We start from the raw sequence: 18,779 nt of genomic DNA on the forward strand, positions 1-18,779 counted from the left end.
GGGATGCATTAATTTCAGACCTCACCTATGTCTGCTGGCTTCACAAGCAGATTTCTGTTTTGATCCCTAGTGAGCCTCGCTCTCTCCCTGTTATCCTCTTGTCCTCAATATACTTAAAATCTACTTTTGGATTTTCCGTAATCCAGTGATATTTTGTGGCACCTCTCTGGCCTCCTAATTTCTCTTTTAAGTACCTCTCTACACTTTTGATACTCTTGAACTGCTTTCCCTGACTTCCATTCTCTATACATACCATCTGCTTTTTTTCTTTATCCGGCCCTTGACATCGAGGGCTCCATGGACTTGTTGTCCTTAATGGGTGAGTGTTGGCCCTGGCACCCACCTACACCTAGCTGCTCCCAATCTACTTTTGTAAGGTGGTGTTTTATTGAAATTGACCTCTCCAGTTCAGGACCTTAATTTCTGAACCATCCTTATCCCTTTCTACAATGACCTTGAAACATGCAGACATAGGGTCGCTATCTCAAAATGCTCTCTTACTGAAACTTTGACCATTTGCCTCTCAGCATTCACTAACGTTAGATCAGGCACTGCCCCTTTATGTAGTGGTTCCAAAAACTCACGTGGATGCACTTTAAAAATTCCGCGCCCCCACTACGTCTCTCACACTAAAGCAATCCTAGTTAATATTGGGGGTGTTGTCCTACTATATAACCTTATTACTCTTGCATTTCTCTTTGATTTGTCTATATATTTGCTGCTCTATGACTGTTATGAGGCCTGTAGTATTCCCCCAGAAAAGTGATCATTCCCATTTTGTTCTAAAGCTCTACCCATATGGCCTCATTTGATGAGCCTTGGGATATCCTCCCCCATTATTGCAGTGACACTTTTTTTTACCCTGTACTACCTCATTGCACTATGTAATGAATTGATCTGTATGAACAGCATGCAAGATAAGTTTTTCACTGTACCGTAGTACGAGTGACAATAATAAGCCAATTCCAATTAATGGATTCCCTAATCAAAGTTGCAGCGCTGCTGCTCCTTTACATCCTGTCCTGTCCCACCTGAAGATTTTATAGCCTGAAAATTTGAGTTGCCAGTCCTGGCTGTTTTTCAATCATGTCTCTGTGAAAGCCACAATATCATATTCCCACATGCTGAGAAATGAGAAAAGTTCAACAGAGTGATTAAACCTTCCATGTGCCTTATCACACCGTGGCTATTCTGTCAGCTAGACCAACTGAGTTTTCCTTCCATATTTGACTACGTCTCCCGTCGTTCACCTGCGCCCCCGCCCTCCGCTCGCCTGCGCCCCCTCACCACTCCCCACCCCCAAACTGTACGTGTATTCTATTTCCCATTCCTTTGACAAGTTAATGTAAACCATTCCCATAGGATGTTGAAGCCATTCTGGTTAAGGTGCAGGTGCCACCTTCCCCAGTGATTAACGAATAACCTCCAGCTCCTCACAGCATCAATGCCTTTCAAACCCTCCCCACTTCAAATATCCTCCACGTTTTGTTTTTACCAATAGATGAGCTCCCATTTTGCCACATATTCCAGCTGCCAAGGGACAGAGGGAGTGCAACACATTGAGTCCTAAAGCTGAGAGGACCGATTAAGCACATCCATGATGACATCCATAACAATCCACGATGTTTTACCCAGGAATTATAAAACTGGCCACTCAGATATGAGGCAGGTGAAAAAGCTTCATGTGACGTTATAGGAAGCATCGTAAAGGAGATGTAAAGGTTTTGAGAGGGGTTTCTTAAGTTTAGGACGTTGGTAGACGATGCACAGCCACTAACAGTGCAGCAGTGCAGACTGAGGATGTCAGAAGTAAAGGGATCTTGGAGGGTTGTTGAGCAGTGAAATTCCATGCAGTGCACTGGTGCTGTCATAAGCTAATGTCCAGGACTTTTTAAAATAGAAGCATGTTGGTTTTGGCTGTGAGAAGGCTGCATGATGTTCATCATTAGCTGGCGCTGTGTCTGTGTCCTGCTTTTGGCCTTGAGTTTGAGCCAGAGAGGGACTGTTTCCTGAATAGACCCAAAGCAGTATGGAGACCCACCCACAGATGGATTCTCTGGAGTGACCTACAAGGCCAGGCTTGCTGCTGTTGTTGGCTTGTCAGATCTGTTGCTGTCCTTAAAGATGCAGTCCAAATTTTTCCTGTATCACAGTTCCAATAGGCTTCCTGTGAATGTGAACTGCAGGACCTGGTGCCAGTTTTATACTAGATCACAAGAATTGCATGTCGTCCTTCACTAGCTGTGTTGTACTGCTAAATTCGACCCCTCCTGCAGCAGAGCCTTCTCCTAAAAGGGGGACAGGGAACTGATTTCAACAGTTGTTAACACATTGTCAGCTGATGCACAGACAGCCCACTGACTCTACCCCACGCACTGCCCACAAGTTACTGGACACATCCTGTCCAGATGCTGTAATGGAGGTTTACGTTAGTAGTAAGTGAATGGCTCCTACTAATGTATCATTAAGTCAGTGCATAAGATCTATTTATTTTTTCATGTTGTTTGACTGATCTAATGTGTTTCTTCAAATTCTGTTCTCTGATTTTATTTGAGATTTTCATACTCAAATCTTTGAATACAAGGTACAGGAGATATTAGTTATGTTCTGGCTCTTCCCTCCATGACCTTGTAATCTTCAATGTGCGAGTTGAGTTTCCCGTATAATCTAGCCTAATTTCCACAACCCATTTATTCCTAACCAGTTCAGTGCTGTGTGCTGGACTTATTCCCAGCTGTTCATGGATTTCAGCCAACTCTTACTCAGAATTAATCTGCTGGTGAATGTAGGTGAGGATTAAGAGCAGGGAGAGGATTGACTGTTTTTGGAAAATGAGGAATGATTGAGGGTCTGGGAGGCAAACAGCCTTGGGTTTCCCATTCCTCTGCATCTTTTGCCCTATCAGTATAACCTTCAAGTCCTTTGTCCCTTGGGCTACCCCTGCTTCCCCTAACTGCATCTCTGACAAATTCCACAATCTAACCACTTCTAAGAAACATCTTCAGAAACCTGAGTCATTTGGATCGTAAGAACAAATGTACTTGATGGTTAAATATACCAGGCTAGTCGCTAGTCCCATGAGGTGGGTTGTCTTTTGCGGAGCACAGTCAGTGGGTTCGGGAGGAGAAATCCCGGCCATTACTTCTGCTGTGGAGCACTGAGCAGAACTGGGCTTGTCTGTGATGTCACTGCTGAGCTTTCTGCTGATGTTCACCTAGAATAGGTCAACCCATAGGTCAGTGTTTTACACATTGAGAGGGAAGATAAATCTCAACTTTATGAGCTGCTGCATATGCTCGTGATTGAAGAAAGTGTGTGTGCACTCAAGTTATGCATGTTTTCATATTTTTGTATGCATGTACAAACCATTGTAGTGCAACGTAATCAAAGCACTGAATGTTGACATACTGAGCATTTGCGAGACTTCACTTGGAGTACTACGTACAATATTGTCTCCTTGCTTAGGAATAGATGTTAATGCATTGGAAGCAATTCAAGGAAGGTTTACTTGACTGTTACCTGGAAAGGTTGGGTTGTCTTGTGATGAAAGGTTGGAGAGACAGGGTTGTATCTTTGTATGGGGAAGGAAGGGTGGCAGGCAGAGGTTTGTTCATTGGTTGAAGAGTTAGAGGGGAGTTGAGAAATGGATGAAAGAGCCATGACCTGCTGGGGTACGGACTGAGAGTTGGCATATGGGTGGAACCTACCGTCCACTCTAGGCCAGCAGGGATCTGATGGGCTGAATGACTTATAGCACTGGGGATTGCTTTAGAAACCAATGCCTCTGCACAGAGGATGCCCTCCCTGACCCTTCCCAACCCCCAGAGCCCTTGCTGGGGTGTTGGTCCACGGCACTAACTCCCTCTTTGTCTCTCAACCATCCCTTGGGTGTGAGCCAGTGTCACCCAATGAACTTGTTTGTCCTTTTCAGAAGGTTTGCTAGGGGTGGCTTTCCCCTTCTGGCCCCCCCTTTCTGGCAGCTGAGCTGAGCTGAGATGGGGGAGCCAGGGAAGGGTCCTCCCTTCGAGTGTACTCTGTACCTGGGTGGATTATGTTGGAGATGCAGGAATGTTCTTTTATCTCCACTGGGGATGTTTTGTGATTCTCTGGTATCTCCTTGAGGATCAGTGTCAACACTCGTTTGCTGAAACTTCTGTGAACTAACTGCCTTGGTGATCTACTACACTACAAATGTTGTATTAGTTGTTCTTAGACTGGTTTGGAAGGGGAGTTGTTAATACGAGCTTGTCCATGTGGGCAGTGTTCCAAAGGAGCTAGGAATGAACTTTCCCTTTAGACCCATCCCCTCCCTTCCCCCTTTCCTAGCCTTGTTTCCACAGATACAAATCAGCTGTCAGGGACCATTTCCGGAGGCTGACCTTGTCTCTGCATTCCACAGGGGTTCCTATCGCTTTGAGAGCGCCAACCGGAGTCTCCTCGATGTTCGTATTCCACCATTCTCCCTCGAAAGCAAGAACGACGACTCTCCCAATGGGTTCTTGTCAGGCCCATTCACCTCTTTAACCTAAGCACGAGGTAGCTACCACAGTCTCTCACTGAAATGATAGAAGCATTAAGGTAGCAAGAGACTTTGGGAAATGGGCTTGTGCTGTCCCAATCCTGCGGACTGGTTTCCATGGTGCAGAAGTTCGGTCAGATTCAGCAGTAACCAAACTCCCAGAGGTGGACAGGAGCAGACAGCATGAGGAACTAGAGTAGAATCTCTCCCTGAAGGGATTTCTTCAGAAGCTGAAAAATATATGAAAAATCGATTGAAATTCTGTCAAATTTTATGTGATCTATAAATTCCAATGTCTGCTTGATATTGGAAGCTGGCTGACTAACCTTGCACTGCCTCACTAACAAGGAGGCTCATGATATTGTCACATGTGGTCAGTAAGGGAGAGAAGTCCTGCATCCTGTCAGTGTTTGTAATGTGGGCACAAAACAGCAGTTCTTCCAGTCTTAGGGTTATTATAAGAAAGCATTAACTGTGGTATAGTACTCCTGGTAGAGGTTAATCACTAACCCTGGGGTACGCTATCAGAGGATACATATCTGTCTCTGTAGAACCCAAGGGTGTGGTATAGGTGAGCGTGGGACTGTCTCTTTATAACCCAGAGTTATGGTACTGATGAGGATATCAACACTTCATTCAGTGATGCAGTATTGGTGGGTATATTTATAGCTTTAGTGTAGGTATGTATTTAGACTGGACAAGAGCATACCACACAATACTATGCTACTGCAAGAATACGATTGTCTTTTGCCAGTATATTCATAGTCTCATTGATTACCATATGTCTCTTGCCGTCTCATGTACTAAGCAGTGTGTCAGGCTGTTATCTTGGATTATTGTAGATGATCTCTGAATTAGAAAGTTATTACCTTGTACTTCAGTTGGAAGGGAATGCTGTAAACAGTGAAACAGTTTTCTTTCACTGTTCCCCAGTGTAGATGTCGACAGCAAGACCAGCATTTATACTCATCCTTAGTTACCCTTAACAAGGTGGTGGTGTGCACCTTCTCGAACCACTGCTGAGCTTCTGGTGAAGGTCGTGCCTCTGTTGTTTGGAGAGCGTTCCAAGATTTAGATGCAGCAATGTTGAAGAACCAGTGAGATATTTCACAGTCAGGATGGTGCGTCTTGGAGGTGATTCCCAGACACCCTCTCCTTGGTTGTTAGAGCCTTTGCGTTTGAATGGTACTGTCACAACAGCCTTGGTGAACTTATACAATATTGTATTGAGCCCCAGTGGCCTGTTGAGAAATGCAAAAGGCTTCATCTTACATTTTGGGGAAGGGGTGTGGGGAAAGTTCCTCTGGAGACCTGGCTAACATTCCAAACCCTACCACTTGGTCAGCATTATTTGAACTCTGGCGTTCTCCCACAGTGTGCCAGGTGCTATATGTGCCCAGCCCCTTGGACATTTGCTGCAATTTTCATTACTAGCATGCAGTTGTCTCCTGGGTGGCTTGAGGCAGATGGTCCCGATTGGTACTTCTCCTGGGTGGCCCTGGTTGCACTGTTCTCTTAGAGCACACTTGCCCAAGTACCACACATTGTAAAAAAAAAATGACCATGGGTGAGCTCTTTTAAAAGAGCTTTCCAAAGAATTCCACTCCCTCTTCCATTCTGTCTCCAAAACTCTGTAATTATTTACCTTTTCAACTATTTATAGAGTCATAGAGCATGGAAACAGGCCCTTCGGCCCAACTGGTCCATGCCAACCAAGATTCCCATCTAAGCTAGTCCTATTTGCTGCGTTTGGCCATATCCCTCTAAACCTTTCCCACGCACGTACCTGTCAAAGTACCTTTTACGTGTCGTTAATGCCTCAACCACATCAGTATATGGAATGAGCTGCCACATCCTCTGGCAGCTCATTCCATATACTGACCAACCTTTGGGTGACTAAGTTACCCCTCAGGTTCCTATTAAATCTCTCCCCTCTCACCTTAAACCTGGGCCCTCTAGTTCTTGATTCCCCAACCCTAGGAAAAAGACTGTGTGCATTGACCCTATCGATGCCTCTCATGATTTTATACATTTCTGTAAGATCACCTCTTATTCTCCTGTGCTCCAATGAAAACAGTCCCAACCTGTTCAACCTCTCCCCATAAGTCAGTCCTTCAAGTCCTGGCAATTTCCTCGTAAAATCTCCTCTGCATTCTTTCCAGCTTAATGGCATCTTTCCTATAGCAGGATGACCAAAACTAAACACAATATTCCAAATGCAGCCTCACCAACATCTTGGCTGATGAAGGCCATCATGCCAAAAGCCTTCTTCACTACCCTGTCTCCCTGTGACGCGACTTTCAGGGAACCATGTATTTGTATTCCTGCGTCCCTCTATTCTACAACAACCCCAGGGCCCTGCTGTTCACTGTGAAAGTCCTACCCTCATTTGTCTTCCCAAAATGCAACTCCTCACACTTATCTGAGTTAAACTCCATTTACCCAATTTTCTTTTTGAAAATTCCTGTTAACCCTGCTTCCAGAACCTTTAGGCAATGCGTTTTTTCATAAAAACATAAGGAATAGGAGAGTAGACCATTTGGCCCCTCATGTCTCAGACTGATCAGTTACATCTGCCACATTCCTGCACCACCCCCATATACTCAATTCCATTAACTTGTTGCTTGGAATGGAGGGCTGTAGTGACAAGGAGAGACTGGATAGGCTGGGATTGTTCTCCCTGGAACATAGGAGACTTGAGGGGTGAACTTATAGAGGCTTATAAAACTATGAGAGACATAGATAGGATAGATAGTCTTTTTCCCAAGGCAAGGGTTTTCACAGAGAAATTGATCAATTTCTGCCTTGAATCAGTGTCAGCCACCTTGTCCATGCAGACTGTGATGCCTACCTACACTAATCCCATCTGCTTGCAATAGGCTCATATCCCTCTACACCTTTCCCATCCAAGTAACTGTCCAAGCACCTTTTAAAATTGTGATGGTATCTTTGTCCACCACCTCTGGCAGCTCATTCCAGATATTCATCCCCCCTCCACCACCACCCTCCCCCCCCCCCCCCGCCACCACCCTGTCTGTGTGGAAACCCCTCAGATCTCCTCTCTCACCTTAAACCTGTTCTAGACACCTGTGCCTTGGGAAAAAGACTCTATTTATTCTATCTACATCTCTCATAGTTTTATAAACCTCTAACTTTGCCCCTCAGTCTCCTGTGTTCCAGTGAGAACAATCCCAGCCTATCCAATCTCTCCATGTAGCTACAGCCCTCCATTCCAGACAACATCCTGGTGCATCTCCTCTTAATTCTGTCTATTGCTACCACATCTTTCCTGTAGTGTGGTGACCAGAATTGTATACGATACTATAAATGTGGTCAAACCAATGTTTTGTACAGCTGCAACATGACATCCCAAGTCTTATACTCAGTGCCTTGGCCTTTGAAGGCAAGCGTACCAAATGCCTTCTTCCCTACCCTAGTCACCTGTGTCACCACTTTCAGCATCCTCTGCATTTGCACCCCAAAGGCCTTCTGTACACCAATGCTCTTAAGGTCCCTGCCAATTACTCTGTATGTCCTACTAGAATTTGACATCCCAAGGTACATTTCCTCACGTGTCCGGATTAAATTTCCGGTGCTGCTCTCTGCTTAACTTCCCAGCTGATCTATGTCCCAATGTATCCTTGGCCAACCTTCTCTCCTATCGATGATTTCAACAACGTTCATGGTATCTGCTGAGTTACTCATCAGATTACCTCCATTCTTGTCCAAGTTCTTTATAGACAAAGGTCCCAGCACCGATTCCTGTGGTACACCATGTTACAGACTCACTCCAGAAAAACACCCATCCACCACTACCCTCTGTCCCCTATCACCAATCCAATCTTAGATCCAGTTTGCCAACACACCTCGGATCCCTTGTGCCTTAGTGTTCTGGACCAGCCTACCATACGGGACCTTGTCAAAAGCCTTGCTGAAGTCCATGTAAACCATGTCTATTGCCTTGCCTTCATCAATTTTCTTTGTTATCTCCTCAAAAATCTCAGATTTGTGAAACATGATCTCCCCAGTATAAACCATACTGACTCCTAATCAGTCCCTGCCTTTCCAAGTGAATAGAAATCCTGTCCCTCAGAATCTTCTCCCCCAGCTGCCCTACCACTGATGTAAGGCTCACTGGCCTGTACTTTCTAGGCTTATCCCTACTGTCCTTTCTGAAGAAGGTGACAATATTAGCCATCCTCCAGTCTTCTGGTATCTCACCCTTGGCTAACAAAGGTGCAAAATTCTCTGCCAGAGCCCCAGTAATCTCCTCCCTTGCTTCCTTTCACATCTTGGGATAGATCCTGTCAGGCCACGAGGATTTATCCACCCTAATGTGCTCCAATAGCTTCAGCTCATCCTCCTTCCTGACACAGACCAGTTCCAGAATATCAGTGCACCCCTCCCTTAATTCTCCAGCCTCCACATCCTTCTCTCTGATGAATAAACTTGGTTACTGAGCCTCCACAGCCCCCATGGGAAGAGAATTCTAGAGATTCACCATCCTCTCGCTGAAGATATTTCTTCTCATCTCTGCCTGCAAAGGCCGATGCCTATAATGAAACTGACTCCTGGTGCTGATACCCCAGCTACAGGAAACGATATCTGCATGTCATGTTACTTAGCATTTTGTACATTTCAGTCAGATCACCTCACTTCCTTCTCTCACACAATCTGCTGGAGGAACTCAGCGCATTGATAAGCATCTGTGGAGGGAAAGGAATTGTTGATGAATCCCTGGTTGTCGGTTGAAAACTCTATCAGTTGCTGCTCGACCCACTGAGTTCCTCCTGCAGATTGTTTTGTTGCTCCAGATTCAAGCACCTGCAGTCTCTTGTGTCTCACATTCTTCTAAACTCTGGAGAGTACAATCCTAGTCTGCTTAATCTCTGCTTGTACAACAAACCCTGTGATCTGTCTGGTGCACTATCACTGCATTCCCTGCACCACAAGTCATAGGTATACCCTTCCTCGGCTAGGAAAAGCAGACACAACATTCCAGGATTGGTTTCACCAGGACCCTATTACTGAGTGAGAGATCCCTACTCTTCTGCTCAAATCCTCTTTCAATTAAAGCTAATATTCTATTTAATTTTCAAATTGTTAGCTGAGCCTGTGTTAACTTTCAGTAATTGGTGCACAAAGGCCACCAGGTCCCTCTGAATATTTTACTGTGTAAAAGAAGAACTTCTTCCTTTATATCTAGTTGTTTTGTCATTTCCTTTCAATTTGCTTCTCCCTGGTTACCAACCCCTGCCATTGGAATGCGCTGTTCCCAGTGTACCCCCTGTAATTTTGAGTGCTGGTTCAATCTCTGCTCTCTCTCCACTCTAAGGAGAAAGGCACCAGCTTCTCCATTTCCACCACCCAATGAAAGTCTCTCGTCCTTGGGACCATTCTGGTCATTATCCTCTGTGAGCTCCTCAAGAGGTTGAGCATCTCTTACCCACCCCCCCCCCACCCCCACACCCCTTCCCCACCCCCACACCCCTTCCCCACCCCCACACCCCTTCCCCACCTCCCACACCCCCACACCCCTTCCCCACCAGCCAGGCAGAAAAATGGTGAGAGCAGCACAAATCTAAACAATGAGAGGGGCGGGGTGGTGGGAGGGGCAGGTGCAGGGCGGGTGCACATTCTCACCATTAATCCAGCATGCTCAGGACTTTGCTGGACTGGTAGATATTCTCAACCATTGGATGTCATTCCTATTAATTGACCTTTTTTTTGAGACATGACAGCAGCATAATAATATTTCCAGCGAACCTGGTCAGTTTAAATGGAGCATGGGAATTGGACCCACATGGTAGACAGGGTAAAAGGAATGCAGGAATCAGGGCCTAGTAAACCAAATCCCAAAATCCCAGGATTTATGAACAATGGGATGGTGGATTATTGGAGTTTTGCAAATAACTAGGAAAGCTAGCAACGTTGGGGAATTGTATGCAGAAGCAGGGAGGTTATGCTTCAGTTATATAGATGCTGGAGAGACCACACTTAAAGACTGTGCACAATACTGGTCACCTTATTTACAGGAGGAATTTAATGTGTTGAAAGCAGTTTGGAAAAGATTTACTTGACTAATATTGGAATGGGCGGGTTACCTCATGAGGAAAGGTTGAACAGGTTAGACTTGTATTTACTAGGCTTTAGAAGTGTAAGATGTGATTTGACAGAAACATGAAAGGTTCTAAGGGGCCTTGACAAGGTAGATGCATAAAGACTGTTTCCTTTTGTGCAAAGGTTTAGAACCAGGGGTCACTGTTCAAAGTAAGAGGGGCCCATTTAAAATGGAGGTGAAGGGAAATTTTTTCTGAGGGTTGTGGCACTGCAACTCTCTTCCTCAAAGCGTAGTGAGAGCAACATCTTTGAATATATTTACTACAGAGCTGGATACTTGATAAACAAGGGGATGTCGGTATAATTCAGGTCCTGTGTTAAGCACCTGATTGGGTTAGGTGGTGGGAGGAGAGGCTCCAGAGGACCTTAACCTAACACTGGACACGTGAAGTGTTTAGAGGGACAGGTGTGTTGCTTTGGGTCTGTTCTGGAGCTGTGCTGAAGCAGGTGGATAGAATTATTGCTGCTTACTACTGTTTGCACCTTCCGCAAGGGCTCGTTCATAAAAGACCAGACAGCAGCACCTTCAACGTTTCCATCCGATCCCTTTCTCTCGAGAGCAGTAATGACAGCAGCAGGCCCTCCACCTCCCCGGTCTGAGCATTTGCCTCCAGCACTTGATTGAGTAACTAAACACAGACTGCACTCAGGATCTTTCCTCGTACCAGAGCACCAGTGGATCTGTCCAGGGTGATGCCTGTGGGGGAGACAGGGCACGTCCCCAGTCTCCACGCAGAGACATGCTGGCCAGTTGCACCATGAAATGTGTGCTCACTCATGGAGCAGGGTTCTATTGGGGTTGATAGTTGAAGATAGACTTAGATTGAGACGGATGAGGTGAGTGCAGGCAGGGGTGGAGTTGGAGTTTGTTGGTGCTGTGCATGGGTTGGGTTAATTTACTTATCAACATATCAGAGCAGGAATAGGCCACTCGGCCCCTCGTCTGCTGTCCCATGTCATACCATCACAGCTTTTCTGACTGTAAACTCAAACACATTTCCTCCTACCCCGAGTAAACCTTCATCTCCTTGCTGATCAAAAACTGATCTACCACTGTTTCCTTAAGAGAGTTCCATAGACTTACCATCCTCTAAGAGAAAAAAATAATCTTGCAATGTCTGTCGTTGACGGGTGACCTCTTGTTTTTACACAATGATTCCTGATTCTAGGTTTTCCCAAAAGAGAAAACATCCTCTCTGCATCTGCCCTGTTGAGACCCCTCAGGATCTTGTGTGCTTCAGCCAAATTTCTTCTTGTTTTCTGAAATCCAATGGATGCAAGCCTTGTCCTTCTAACCTTTCCTCATAAAACAACAGCCTATTCCAGGTTATAGTCCAGTAAACCTTCTCTGAGCTGCATTCAATACATTTACGCCCTTCCTCAGGAGTCTAATACTGTACATTGTAGCTCAGATGTGGTCTCACCAATGCCCTATATAACTGAAGCATAATGTCTCTAATATTCTGTTAGTTTTCCTATACCCTTCTGTGGATCATGTACTGGGACACCCAGATCCCTCTGCATATCACTTCTGTACCTTCTTACCATTTAGATAATATGCTTTCATATTTTTCCAGCAAAATGGACAGTTTCACGTTTCTCACATTATTCTCCATGTGCCAGACCTTTGCCCACTCACTTCTGTCTAAATCCCTTTATTGTCCTCTCAACTTATTCTCAACTTAATTTAACAACAATACCATTGGTGCCGTGATTTGTTTAAATTATAACAGTGAGGCCCCAACACTCACCACTTGTTATGCCCTGCCAACCAGTTTGCCTACCGTTTCCTGATACCCAGCCTCTTACCATGTCAAATATTACCTCCTATGTGAGCTTTTATTTTCCACAATAATCTTTGATGAGACACCTTGGATCAACTGTCTTCTGGAAATCTGAGTACAGTGCACCCACAGATTTCCCCTTTATCCACAGTATGTGTTATTTCAGAGCGCCAGTGAATTGGTCATACATGATTTCCCTTTCACTGGAACATTGACTCCGACCTGCTCACAACATAGTGAACAGAACAGATACTGAGCTAACTCTCTGCCTCTGTCTCCCTCTCTTTCACCATTTTCCAATCTAATGAACCTTTTCCTGTATCTAGGGAATTCTGGAAATTTAAAACCAACACCACTATCTCAACAGCCACTTCATTTAAGGCACTAGGATGAAGTCCATCAGGACCTGGAGACTTGCCAGCCCATGGCTCCAACAACTTGCTCAGACCCACTTCTCTGGTGACTGTAACTTCCCCAAGTTCCTCCCTCCTTTCCCCATTTCCTGGTTTACAGCTATTTCTGGGCCTTTGCCTGTATCCTCTATAGTGAAGACTGATGCAAAATATCTGCTTAACGTATGCAAAAGACATTTTTTATTACTGATTTTCCCATCCTCCTGTTCTATAGGATCGATGCTCACTTTGTTAACTCTATCTATAGAAACTCCTACTATCTATTCTCATATTTCCAGCTTGCCCTGTCTCGTACTTTTCCTTCCTTATTTTATTTTCAGCCCAGTATTCTGTCCTTCCACCTGTCTTCACACATTTAGATGCTTTTTCTGTGAGTTTCACACTATCTTTTACTTTTTCAGTGAACTACGGATGGTGACTCCTCCCCATGGACTTTTCCTTTCTCATTGGAATGCATCATCTGAAAGATCCCCGTAAACGTCTGCCGTTGCAATGTGACTGATTGATCCCTCAGCCTAATTCATCAGTTCACTTCAGTGAGCTCGGTATTCACTCCCTCATAACAGTCCTTAGTTTTCAAGTATTAGTCTTCAACCTGTTCACCCTCCCTCAAATTGAATGTAAGATTGTCTGTTATTGACGTGAGGAGTTTATGTTGGAGCAAGGTGCTGGGCCAGCTGGCTTACGAGGAGAGCTCGTGTTTCCATTGAGCATTGTGAATCTGTTCCTGGCCAGTACCCCTCCAGCTGCACTTCTCTGCATTTACTTGGTTCTTCTGCTCCATGTGTTGGGTGCACTGAGACGAACGAGAGCTCAGTGTCATCACCCCCTGTACAACAGCTCCATACTTTACCACACAGTTACTTGTCTTTCTGGAGCTGTGAATCTTCCTCTTGAACTCTTAACTCTGCTGTGTGCTTCTTCACTGTTAGCAGGGGCTTTGTGAAGTCTGTTGTGTTGTGTAGTGGAATTGTATGGGGATCTACCTGCACTGAAGTCTGAACAATAGTGTAGCCTGGCACTGGGAGTCCAGTAACGTTTAACAGTATGGAAGTCCTCTGCCAAAGCTGGAGTACAGTTCCAGACCCGGTGGGGGCGTGTCTGCTGCTGTATAACACTGGGGTACAGTACAGGTGGGGACGGGTCTGTCGTTGTATAACACTGGGGTACAGTACCAGTGGGGACAGGTCTGACGCTGTATAACACTGGGGTACGGTACCAGTGGGGACGCGTCCGTCACTGGTGGGGACGCGTCCGTCACTGGGACACGGTACAGTGGGGATGGGTCCGTCACTGGGTACAGTGGTCGGTCTGTATCCAAACAGTGGGTTCAGAAGTAGTGGTTGCAGGTCTGTGACTGTGTGAGTTTGATTGGTGCAGGTCTCACTGTGTCACACCAGGGACATTATTGGGTCTGTATCTGCAGTATGTCGATAGGTACCGATCAACTGGGGCAATAATCATGGAGATGTTTGATTGCAGCAATAGCTGGAGTTGGCTCAGCCAGTGCTGAGTGGGGTGCAGAATTATTGAATACAGTGGGATGGGCATTGCGTGGAACTGAAGCCAGTTTGTATGTTTCTGACTGTCCCAGTCAGTTAGAAGCTGCAGGTTTCCAGCCAGCAATGGTGACTGACTGTGCTGTGCTGCAGTGCCTTTGAACACAGCAGGTGTTGTACCAGATGGGTTTTGGTGCCAGGGTTTAGCAGGCAGTTGGGATTAGTTCTGTGCCCAGGTGAGAGGGAGGTGCTGCTCTTCAGCATGTGGAGGCCAGGGTTAGCCTTGCTGTGATGTCACTACAGTGACCAGTGATCACTGTTGGGAAATGCACCTGATCAGCAGCCACGTGTGTGAGGTGTTCTACAGACTGTTCTCGGCTCACCTTGGGGAGCTGTGTGGGATGGATATACCAGGTGCAGTGCTCATTAAATGTTCCCTGCTGGTGTCCCTGGTTCCATGATATGTGTTGTGCTTCATTATTTGCTGTGTCTGCATCTGCATGTTGTTCACATTTAATGACTAGTTTAAATAAAGACTTTGAGTAAGGGGGAAACAGATCTTTGAGTAAGGGGGATATTTGTGCATGGTAACCCAGTGTGAAAGGTTCTACCCCCACAGAGAGCCCTGGTGCATGGAGACAGGCTGCAGTGGTAGAAGAGGAACCATCTGCAGTGTTAGACCCCTGCTCCCGCTGACCACCTGCTCCCGACTGGGCTTCAGTCGTGGAACAAAGCAAAACGCTGGAAATAGTGGAGGTACTCGGGCAATGTGAGTGGAGAGAGATGCAGGAGTTCAAACCACCCAGAACTAGGAGCTGGTTTGCAGCAGTGACGGAGCTGGGAGTGGGCCAGGAAGGAAGGCACCCTAAGGTGCAGCCTGCAAAGTCTCGGTCAGTTTGTGGCCAGCTGTGGACGTGTGTGTTACGTGGTGATCGGGTGCGATACCACAGGGCACCACCAACGTACCTGAGCAGGGAGCTGACGGCTCTTGTTCCTGGGTCAGGGACTGCTGCCTTCGAGCCCAGGAGAGTCCCATTATTCACTCTGCTTCTTTCCTCCGGTCTGCAGGGGGACGTTTCGCTTCGAGAGGCCTGAGGGTTCACAGCTTGATGTTCGGATCCCACCCTTCTCCCTGGAGAGCAATAAGGATGACAAGGCCCCTCCTGCTGGCTACAGCTGGTAGAGCGATGTCCACTGGGCCCTGGTCTCGCACTGGCTGCTGCTGCTTGGAACTTTGGGGGGTGGGTGGGGAGGACTGAAGGGGAAAGTCTTCCAGAGTTGGCCCTTTGCAGATGTCCTGGGTTTGCCGTGTAAAAACTGATCACATTGTTGGAAAAATAACTTCTGTGTAATTGGAACTCTGGGACTGATGTATTATTGGTGGGGTAGGGGCTGCAAATTCTTGTTTGCTGTCAATCAGGATGAGTCGGAATGTGGCCAGTCTTGGGGAGGTGTTAGGATTCTCTGCTCACTGATTCCCCACCCTGCCCTCCCTCACTCGAAGGAAGGAAAGTTTAGGTAGGAAGAGGTGGCCGTGAGCTGTCTGGCTATCAGTAACCAGACTTCACTCAACTGGTCCAGTCGGTCCTGCTGCCACTGCTTGTGAGGAGGTCGTCTGCGGTGTCCCCCAGTGGAGTGGTTGAAACAGCTCCTTCCTGCAGCAACACAGTGAAGGCGAGACGTGGAACACACTGCTGGCAACTGCCTTCTGTGTGCTTCTCCTGATTACTCCCTCCCAAATATCTCAGCAACTGCGAGCAATCAGTGCTCTGGAGGAAAAGCCACAACCACTTTCTACATGGGACGACCCCACGAGCAGCAATGATTGGATGATGGGAAGCTACCTTTTGGGTGCTGAGAGAAGATTGCTGGCTCAAGATCTCGTGCACCTCCCCCACCCTTTGAAATATTAGTGTAGGATCTTTAACATCAGTGAGATGAGCTGCCAACATCCCCTCTTTAGAAGGCACCTGCCTTCTGTGTGAGCCCAGGCACTGGTGTAAAGGAGGTGCTCTGTGCCCTTATGTGGGCTCTTCCATTCAAGTCTGATTGTAAGGCTGAAAGGGATTGGACTGTGTCACTGAGTATGTTCAAGACAGATTGATGGGATTTTAGGTCTGAAGGGGTGTGGGGCCAATAAGGGATAATGTGGTCAGGACGGTAGAAGGATACTGGCCTTCATGAGTCGGGACATGGAATACAAAAGTTAGGGAGGCTATGCTCCAACTGGTCAGCTGGTTGGAGGTGTTGTGGATAGTGTAGAAGGTTGTCGTACATTGCAATGGAATATAGACAGGATGCAGAGTTGGGCGGAGAAGTGGCAGATGGAGTTCAACACGGAAGAGTGTGAAGTGATAGACTTTGGAAGATCGAACTTGAAGGCGGAGTACAAGGTTAATGGCAGGATTCTGAGCAGTGTGCAGGAACAGAGGGATCTTGGGGTCCAAGTCCATAGATCCCTCGAAGTTGCCACGCAAGTTGATAGCATGGTTAAGGTGTATGGTGTGCTGGCCTTCATTAGTCGGGGGATTGAGTTCAAGAGCCGCGAGGTGATATTGCAGCTCTATAAAACTCTGGTTAGACTGCACTTGGAGTATTATGTTCAGTTCTGGTCACCTCATTATAGGAAGGATGTGGAAGCTTTAGAGAGGGTGCAGAAGAGATTTACCAGGATGATGCCTGGATTGGAGAACATGTCTTATGAGGATAGGCTGGGCAAGCTAGGGCTTTTCTCTTTGGAGAGGAGGAGGATGAGAGGTCACTTGATAGAGGTGTACAAGATTGTGAGAGGCATAGACAGAGTGGACAGCCAACACCTTTTCCAAGGGCAGCAATGGCCAATACCAGAGGACATCTCGTTAAGGTGAGTGGAGGAAAGTTTAGGGGAGATGTCAGAGGTAGGTTTTTTTTTAACCACAGAGTGGTGGGTGCCTGGAACACACTACCAGGGGTGGTGGTAGAGCAGATACAATGGGAACATTTACAAGACTCTTGGATAGGCACATGGATATGAAAAATGGAGGATTGGGGCTGTGTAGGAGGGAAGGGTTAGATTGATCATGGAATAGGTTTATATAGGTTGGCACAACATGGTGGACCGAAGGGCCCATACTCTGCCATGTTCTCTGGAGCACTGCGTGCAGTTCTGGTCTGTAGGAAGGATGAGATGGCACTGGAGAGGGTGCAGAGGAGTTTCACCAGGATGTTGCCTGGGATGGAGCGGTTCAGTTATGAGGAGAGACTGGAGAGGCTGGGGCTGTTGTCCCTGGAGTGGAGGTTGAGAGGGGAGATGACTGAAATATGTAAAATTACGTAGGGTAGACTGTAGGACACTTTTCCCCATATCAGAGGTGAATAAAGGACATAGATTTAGGGTAGGGAGGAAGAGATTCAGAGGGCATCTGGAATGCACTGCCTGAGAGAGTGCTGGAAACAGAGTCACTGACAGCACTTAAGGAGTGTCTGGACAAGAACTTGGGCAAAGAGGGCTCTGGGCCTGCAAGGAGACATCAGGAAGCTCTGGCAGAGAAGATCAAGGAAAATCCAAAGAGATTTTATGTACATTTAAGGAGAAAAGAGTAACCAGAGAGAGAACAGAGACCGAAGGGGACACCTTGGTGTGGAGCTGCAGGAGATGGGCAAGGTCCTTAATGAATATTTCTCCTCTGTTCTTATCGAGGAGAAAGACTTTGGAACTAGGAAGAGTAAACGGAGGTGTTGGGGATAGTCCACATTACAGTAGAGGAGGTGCTGGATGTCTTGAAAGGAATGAAGGTAGACAATTCTCCAGGGCCTGACCAGGTATATCCAAGAACATTGTGGGAGGACAGAGAAGAATTTGCGGGAGCCCTGGCTGAGATATTTGCATCATTGTTAGCCATGGGTAAGGTTCCTGAAGACTGGAGGGTAGCGAATGTTGTGCCTTTATTGAAGAAGGGCGGCAAAGAAAAACCTGGGAACTATAGACCAGTAAGTCTAACATCTGTGGTAGGGAAGTTACTGGAAAGGATTCTGAAGGATAAGATGTACGTACATCTGGAAAGACGGGTTGATTAGGTATGGTCACCATGGCTTTGTGCACAGGAGATCATGTCTTACGAACTTCATTGAGTTTTTTGAAGATGTGACGAAGAAAGTTGCTGAGGGCAGGGCAGTAGATGTGGTTTATATGGACTTCAGTAAGGCCTTGGATAAGGTTCCACATGGTAGGCTGCTATGGAAGGTTAGATCACATGGGATCCAGGGAGAGCTGGCTAATTGGATACACAACTGGCTCAATGGTAGAAAGCAGAGGGTGATGGTGCAAGGTTGTTTCTCGGACTGGAGGCCCGTGACTAGTGACGTGTCTCAGGAGTCAGTGCTGGGCCCATTGTTGTTTGTCATCGATATCAATGATTTGGATAAGAATGTACAACACATGGTTAATAAGTTTGCAGATGACACT

At 46.5% G+C, this 18,779-nt stretch overlaps 1 protein-coding gene across 1 annotated transcript in view; it reads left to right on the forward strand.

Annotated features, from left to right (window-relative positions):
• Window positions 1–15,693, forward strand: part of poldip2 (polymerase (DNA-directed), delta interacting protein 2) — a 37,269-nt gene extending 21,576 nt beyond the window's left edge. Inside the window, exon 11 of the mRNA XM_052035404.1 lies at window positions 15,404–15,693. Within this exon, the coding sequence (XP_051891364.1) occupies window positions 15,404–15,518 (115 nt within the window). The 3' untranslated portion in view covers window positions 15,519–15,693. The remainder of the gene's footprint in view (window positions 1–15,403) is intronic.
• Window positions 15,694–18,779: the final 3,086 nt, after the last annotated feature.

Source organism: Pristis pectinata, chromosome 21 (genome assembly GCF_009764475.1).
Source record: "Pristis pectinata isolate sPriPec2 chromosome 21, sPriPec2.1.pri, whole genome shotgun sequence".
In the NCBI taxonomy this organism is placed as follows: Eukaryota; Metazoa; Chordata; class Chondrichthyes; order Rhinopristiformes; family Pristidae; genus Pristis; species Pristis pectinata.